At 44.3% G+C, this 7,565-nt stretch overlaps 1 protein-coding gene across 1 annotated transcript in view; it reads right to left on the bottom strand.

Annotated features, from left to right (window-relative positions):
- RPL7 (ribosomal protein L7) overlaps nucleotides 1–7,565 on the bottom strand; it is a 90,282-nt gene that overhangs the window by 39,049 nt on the left and 43,668 nt on the right. Inside the window, exons 3-4 of the mRNA XM_033935268.1 lie at nucleotides 3,090–3,256; nucleotides 2,558–2,695 (exon numbers count right to left, since the gene is read on the bottom strand). Coding sequence (XP_033791159.1) covers nucleotides 2,558–2,695; nucleotides 3,090–3,256 — 305 coding nt within the window. The remainder of the gene's footprint in view (nucleotides 1–2,557; nucleotides 2,696–3,089; nucleotides 3,257–7,565) is intronic.

Raw genomic sequence — 7,565 nt, 5'->3', positions numbered from 1 at the left:
AGCTACCAGGATAGTGGGAAAAATGCTGGTCGAGAGAGATATGTAACAGCCGCTGTGAGTAGCCCGGGAAAAAGGGGGGGGGGGGGGAGACACACACAAAAATGCTACACATCACAGGGGAGGAAAGAATATACTTTCAGAAAACTTTCCCCGAGTCATTGGTCACTTGTTGGGGGGGGAGGTTCTTCTTGAGCCACAGATCATCGGAAGGATGCATGGGATAGGAGGAAATGTTCTATTTTGGATTAAGAACTGGTTATTGGTTAGAAAACAGAGGGTAGGATTAAATGGTCATTGTTCTCAATGGAGAAAGGTAAACAGTGGTATGCCGCAGGGATCTGTACTAGGACCAGTGCTATTTAACTTATTTATAAATGATCTGGAAATTGGAACTACGACTAAATTTGCAGATGACACTAAACTGTTCAAAGTTGTTAGAACACATGCGAACTGTGAAAACCTGCAGGAAGATCTTAGGAAATTTGAAATTTAGTGTGGACAAATACAAAGTGATGCACACTGGGAAGAATAATCCAAATCATAGTTACCGGAGTAGGGTCCATCATGGGGGTCAGAACTCAAGAAAAAGATCTGGGTGTCATCGTAGACAAAACGCTGAAACCTTTCACCCAATGTGCGACAGCAGCCAAAAGAGAAAACAAAATGCTAGGAATTATTAAAAAAGGGATGGTAAACAAGACTGAGAATGTTATAATGTGCCTCTGTTAGTGCTGCCCGATTCGCTTCATTTTCTAAAATAAATAAAATCAGACTCACCGATTCAGCAAGTCCTGACTCCTGACATATCTCCGAGCCTCCTGAAGTAGCAGCAGCGGTGGCAATGACCGGTTTGGAAGATACAGCGCAGTGAACAGGCTTCATCTGGTCTGCCACATCACTGAGGACGTCACTGATGATGCAGCAGGGGAAAGCTCTAGCGGGCAGGCTGCGAGAAGTCTGTTCTCTGCGCTGCTTCTGCCAAGCTGTTCACCATCACCGCTACTGCTACTTTAGGAGGCCCGAAGGGGGTGGGGTTTCAGGGAGGAAGGGATGAAAAGCTGCTGAACATGGAGATCGGACAGATGGAAAGCTGCTGCACATGGAGGGCAGGGAGATGGTGCATGGGGAGAAAGAAATGGTGCACATGATAATGGAGGAGAGGAAGAAAGAGGTTTGACCCAGGACACAAGGCAGAAAGAGAGAGATGGTAGACAGTGAGAAAGAAACAGAAATGTTGGATACGGCAGTGGAATTGAAGTAGAGATGGAAGATGGATGGTGAGCATGGAGAAAGAAGAAAATGTCAAATAGGCAGAAGACCCTGGCAAGTGAGTTAACAGAAGACAGAGCCTGGGACCAACATGATTTGAATAATAAAATGACCAGATAACAAAAGGTAGAAAAAAATAAATTTTATTTTCTATTTTGTGATTACAATATGTCAGATTTGAAATGTGTATCCTGACAGAGCTGGTTTTAGACAGTGAGCATGAGCTAGGACCTAACAGAGAGAGAAAAAGTATTTTTTATTATGTTTACACTACAGCTCTGGCATGGGGCTGGAGAGAGTGAAGACGGATGGGCTGGGTGAAGAGGCTATAAAATAAACCTGCTAGGACGTTTGAAAAAAAAAAAAAAAAAAATGCCCTATTGGGCAGGAAAAGTGAATCGAAAAATCAATTCAATTGGCCGAATTGAATCAAAAATATTTTCCCTGAATCAGACAGCACTAGCCTCTGTATTGCACAATGGTGCGACCTCCCCTTAAGTATTGCGTTCAGAAGAGCAACCAAGATGATAAAGGGGATGTAATGCCTCACATATGAGGAAAGACTAAAAAGATTGAAGTCTACAAAATCCTGAGTGGTGTAGGACGAGTACAAGTGGATCGATTTTTTACTGCATCAAGATTTACAAAGACTAGGGGACACTCAAAGTTAGAGTAATACTTTTAAAACCAATAAAAGGAAATATTTTTTCACTCAGAGAATAGTTAAGCTTTGGAATACATCGCCAGAAGATGTGGTAAGAGTGATTAATGTAGCTGTTTTTAAGAAAGGTCTGGACAAGTTCCTGGAGGAAAAGTCCACAGTCTGCTGTTGAGACAGACATGGGAGAAGCCACTGCTTGCCCTGGATCGGTAGCATGGAATGCTGCTATTATTTGGGTTTTAGTCAGGTACTTGCAACTTGGCTTGGCCTCCGTGAAGACAGGATACTGGGCTAGATGGACCATTGGTCTGACCCAGTAAGGCTATTCTTATGTTCTTAAGTAACTTTTTGTTTTCTTTTTGAATTTGTCATTCACCTCTACCTTTAACTGTAATCTGCTTGAATGGATTTGTTATCCCTGAGCAGTCAAGCAAATCTAATAAACCTGAACCTACATGAATAAGTGTCCTCCCACACACACACACACACACACACACATTTTCTAGGGAAAATGTAATTTGGGTTATATTCTAATAGGCTTACGAATATATTCATGCATTTACAGTAACATGGACTGCAACTAAAAATTAAGCATATCTTTGGATATTAAATAGAAATTTTACTCACCCCCATGCAATGTAGGGTTCAACAATCCTCAGCATGTTGATAGAAGCCTTGTTCAATTTAACAAAAGTGCCATTGAAGATCTGTCTTAGGCGAAGGAGCTGCAGCACTTTACGGACCTTGGGGCTAACCCCATTGATGCTGAAATAGCAAGAAAGCATAATTTTGATGTTATTCTAAATAATAGTGGGTTTTCATAGCATTTCTGCAAGGAAAGGCCAGTGTAAGAATGAACTAATGTCACAGCTTTGTAAAAGGACCCATATGCTTGTATTTGAGGGCTAGGTGATTTGCCTAGGATCACAAGTAGCAGTTGCTGGATTCCATGGTTGTCAGCCCGTGCTCTAATCACTAGGCTTCTCTGCTGCAAAGTTTTATTAGACTGCATTATTATGCAATCCAACTATTCATCTTATAGCCAGTTACCATCATTTTTCAAGATATCAAATTCAGTAATCAGAGCACAGAATCTCCTCCTCAAATGAGATTCTTTGGTATCATTTTTTTTATATAGGTTCTGCTGCAGAACTCTTACCCCCTAATCCTGATGATAAAGGCCAGTTTTGGTTCAGCGGGTACATAATAGTTGCCAGCTTTGCGGGCCATTCGAGCCATCCGAATTTCACTTCTGTACATCTGCCTGTACTCCTTGTGATAAGCCTCTGCTCTCTTATAAATGAGCTTCCTTTTTATCCTGCGAAGCTGAAAGGGCAGGAGCAAACAGATTAGACTCTTAGCAGATTAAGAATTATCCTTTTCTTGACCTGAACCAGCCTCTTAAGATGTCAACAGTTCAGTCTACAGCAGCTGTATTATTGTGCATTGCCTTATTTTCTTACAGTTAAGCACTCCAAAAAGAAAGTGCCTCTAAATTAATATCCATGTCTGTTTACATACAAGTATGTTTTCACCATTCAATTTACCAACACCTTAAGAAACAAGAAAAATAAAGAAGAGGGAGAGAGGAAAAATTTCATAAATATAGTGCATAATCTTCAGACAAAATTCCTATCACTTTGCCAAATCTAAATCACAGCCTTGTACCTTCAAGAAGTAGATCTGACTTAACAGGAATGGTAAAGCTACCTAGGCTGTAAGGTGTTTCCCTCATCCATCTACTCACCCACACATAAATGCTAAGACCATTTTGATAAACAAGCAGAAAACGCTTAGTAAACCCTTTAAAAATAAAGTAAATGAACATCAAAATTAGTTCTGATACCCGAATGAAATGTAAAATAATTTAATGTAGGCAGAGCTAGCTACAGTATAGTGCTTTTTGCACGCACTATAAGACTGGGGACAGGTAAGCTGTAAAATGGTAGCAGGATCCTCTAAAACCCCATCCCACAAATTGTATGAATCCAAGTTCTAATCCCTATCCCTTCTGGAACTCGGGAAAAGAAACAGCCCTGCGATGTGGGCTCTGCTGCCTTTTTCCATGCCCAGGCTCCAAAGCAGCTGGCTTATCCTGATATTAAGTATCTGTGAGCAAGAAGTACACTGAAACACATTTTTAATCTCAGACTCCATTGTAGCATTTTGAGCATGTTCAACTAGCCTGCCATCATTACTCTACATGAGATTTTAATCTCCTAGTATTATTCAATGTAGAAACGATACGAAGGGCATTCAATAATTTATCTACTCAAGTATGAAAGAAAGTAGCGTGTTGAAACAAGTCTGTGCAAGTTGTGACATGTCTCAAGGTTACTCATGCACAGTTGCAGCTCAGTGCAAGTCTAACATTCCAAGAGACATGATGTCAGGAGAGAGTCCTCTTGCGAATCAAGTAAGAAACAGCTAGATTTGGAGAACTGTTCAGTGATAAAATTTCTCACAAAAGGGAAAAATCCAAAGGAGATCCATGAATGCATGACTGCAGTTTATGGTGAGTCTGCCCCATCATCCTACAAAGTAAAATTTTTGAGCAAGCAAGTGGGGTAGAGTGTCAATTGAAGATCACCCTCACATTGGATGGCCTGTGGAAGTACTTCTACAGAAATGTGCAAGAAAGTCGAGGATTTAATTTTGTCAGAGAGACAAATTAAGATTTCCCGAATAGCTGAAGAAATGGGCATCTCGGCAGGTACAGTTTGGAAAATAATTCATACAAAGTTGGGCATATCCAATGTTAGTGCAAGATGAGTTCCAAGAATACTGACACTATATAAGACAACCATGAGGCTTCAGTGCTGTCGGGAGAACTTGGAGTTGCTCCATGAAGACCAAGTGAATTTTTTTCAACATTTGGTGATGGAAACAAGACTTGGATCTATCACAGAGATCCTAAATCCAAAATGAGCCAGGCAGTGGAAGCACAAGTCATCTCCTACTCCAAGAAAAGTTCACGAGAGAAAAATCTGCAGGCAAAGTCATAGCAACTGTCTTCTGGGATGATGAAGGACTTTTACTTCTGGAGTTCATACCACACAAGACAACCATAACTGGGGAGAGTTATGCCAACACAATGTTCACTTTGTGGGTGTCAATCAAAGAGAAAAGATGAGGAAAACTTGCAGCAGGAGTGCTGCTTCTTCACAAGGCACCGATGTACATGTCACGACAATCACAGGCTGCCATCTGAAAACATGGGTTTCAGCAGCTGAACCATCCACCCTACAGTCCTGACCTGGTTCCATTGGATTATTTCCTATTCCGAATTTTGAAGAAATCTCTCCGTGGACAGCAGTTTTCAAGTGATGAAGATTAGAGAATGACACGGTGGCAGTTACCCGCGGCTAGCCCGCTGAAACGGTGGGGTGGGGAAGTGCTCACTGCAGGCACGGGGACCCCGCAGTTAAGAGAGGGAAGGCGCGCGGTCACCGACTGCACGAGGTCCCCCTCCCTCCCTACCTCCCTCCCTCTTACCTTCATGGCGCTTTCGTAAAAAACTTACTGAAGCTGGCAAAGCCTGCCTGCCTGCAGTCGCGTGTGTGCAGGTGGAAGCTTCTGCCCACACACACGCGATTGCAGGCAGGCAGGCTTCGCCGGCTTCAGTAAGTTTTTTATGAAAGCACCGTGAAGGTAAGGGGGAGGGAGGTAGATAGATTTGGCCGGAGGGAGCCACGCATGATTGGTGACAGCGCACCTTCCCTCCCTTAAGTTTAAATTCTTTACTAAAGCGCCGCAAAAGGTAAGGGGGAGGGAGGGAGATTCTCGGGGTGCTGAGAGGGAAGGGTGGATCCTGCGAGGACAGGGCAGGTGAAGGGGACGGCGGTGACGGGGCGGTAAAGGGGACCGGTTGTCCGGTGACAGGGACAAATTTTTCCCCCGTATCATTCTCTAATGAAGATGTCAAGGAAGCTGTAACGTCCTGGTTTGAAGGTCAAACAGAAGAATTCTTTTCAAATGGTTTAAAGTCATTGCAGGAAAAGAGGATGAAGTGTATGGAGCTATCAAGGGACTATATTAAAAAATAAACATTTTTTGAAAACTCTTTTCTTTCCTACTGAGGTATGTGAATTACTGAACGCCCCTCGTACCTTTGTTCTTTGTGAACTACCCAAAAAGCACAGTTACTTACCGTAACAGGTGTTATCCAGGGACAGCAGGCAGATATTCTCTACATGTGGGTGACGTCACCGACGGAGCCCCCTAGCGGACGTTTTCGCAAGCAGACTTGCTCGAAAACGTTCAGGCTTGCGATTGGCCCGCGCATGCCCCTCCTGCCCTGCCTAGGGCATGCGTCTCCTCAGCGTGTACACAGTTCAGATAGCTAGCAAAGAAGCCAACCACGGGGAGGTGGGTGGGTTGCGAGAATATCTGCCTGCTGTCCCTGGATAACACCCGTTACGGTAAGTAACTGTGCTTTATCCCAGGACAAGCAGGCAGCATATTCTCTACAAGTGGGAGACCTCCAAGCTAACTAAAAGGGGATGGAGGGAGAGCTGGAAATTTAAGAGAACAGATTACGCAAAACAGATTGGCCAAAATGGCCATCACGCCTGGAGAAAGCATCCAGACAGTAAACCTCAGTATTGCGAGGTAAACGTATGAACTGAGGATCACATGGCAGTCTTACAGATTCCCTCAATTGGAGTCGAGTGGAGGAAAGCAACAGACGCTGCCATCGCTCTGACCTTGTGGCCTGTTACTCGACCCGGCAGGAAGAGACCAGCCTAAGCGTAACAGAAAGAGATACAAGCGGCCAACCAGTTAGAAATGGTCCGCTTAGAAACAGAGCGACCCATGCGATTAGGATCGAAAGAGAGGAACAGCTGGGGAACAGAACGATGAGGAGCGGTGCGCTTCAAGTAGAAGGCCAGCGCACGCTTACAATCCAGACAATGCAGAGCCACTTCTCCAGGGTGAGAGTGGGGCTTCGGAAAAAACACAGGAAGAACAATGGACTGGTTGATGTGAAACTCAGAAACAACCTTAGGCAAGAACTTAGGATGGGTACGGAGGATCACCTTATCGTGATGGAAGACAGTGAAGGGTGGGTCCGCAACCAAGGCCTGAAGCTCACTGACCCGACGGGCAGAAGTGAGACCAATAAGAAACACCACTTTCCAAGTAAGAAACTTCAAGTGAGCCCACACCAGCAGCTCGAAAGGGGGTTTCATCAAGTGGGCAAGGACCACGTTAAGATCCCAAACCACCGGAGGAGGTTTAAGGGGCGGATGAATGTGGAAAAGGCCTTTCATGAAACGGGAAACCACAGGATGAACCGAGATAGGATTCCCGTCAATCGGGTGATGGAAAGCCGCAATAGCACTGAGGTGAACTCGAACTGAGGAGGACTTGAGGCCAGCGCCAGACAAATGCAACAGATAATCCAGGACAGCAGATAAGGAGGCAGACAGAGGCTCCAGCTGTCAAGTAGCACACCAGGAAGAAAAGAAGGGAACACTTCTGATGGTAACAATGGCGAGTGGACTCCTTCCGAGACACCTCCAGGACATCCAGCACAGGCTGGGAGAACTGGAACTAGGGCATTAAGTCTCGAGGAACCAAGCTGTTAAGTGCAGAGACTGGAGGTTGGGATGAAGCAGAGAACCCTGACTCT

Source organism: Geotrypetes seraphini, chromosome 2 (genome assembly GCF_902459505.1).
Source record: "Geotrypetes seraphini chromosome 2, aGeoSer1.1, whole genome shotgun sequence".
NCBI classification, from domain to species: Eukaryota; Metazoa; Chordata; class Amphibia; order Gymnophiona; family Dermophiidae; genus Geotrypetes; species Geotrypetes seraphini.
Note: the sequence above shows the minus strand (reverse complement) of the source record. Positions and strands in the feature narration are given on the sequence as shown.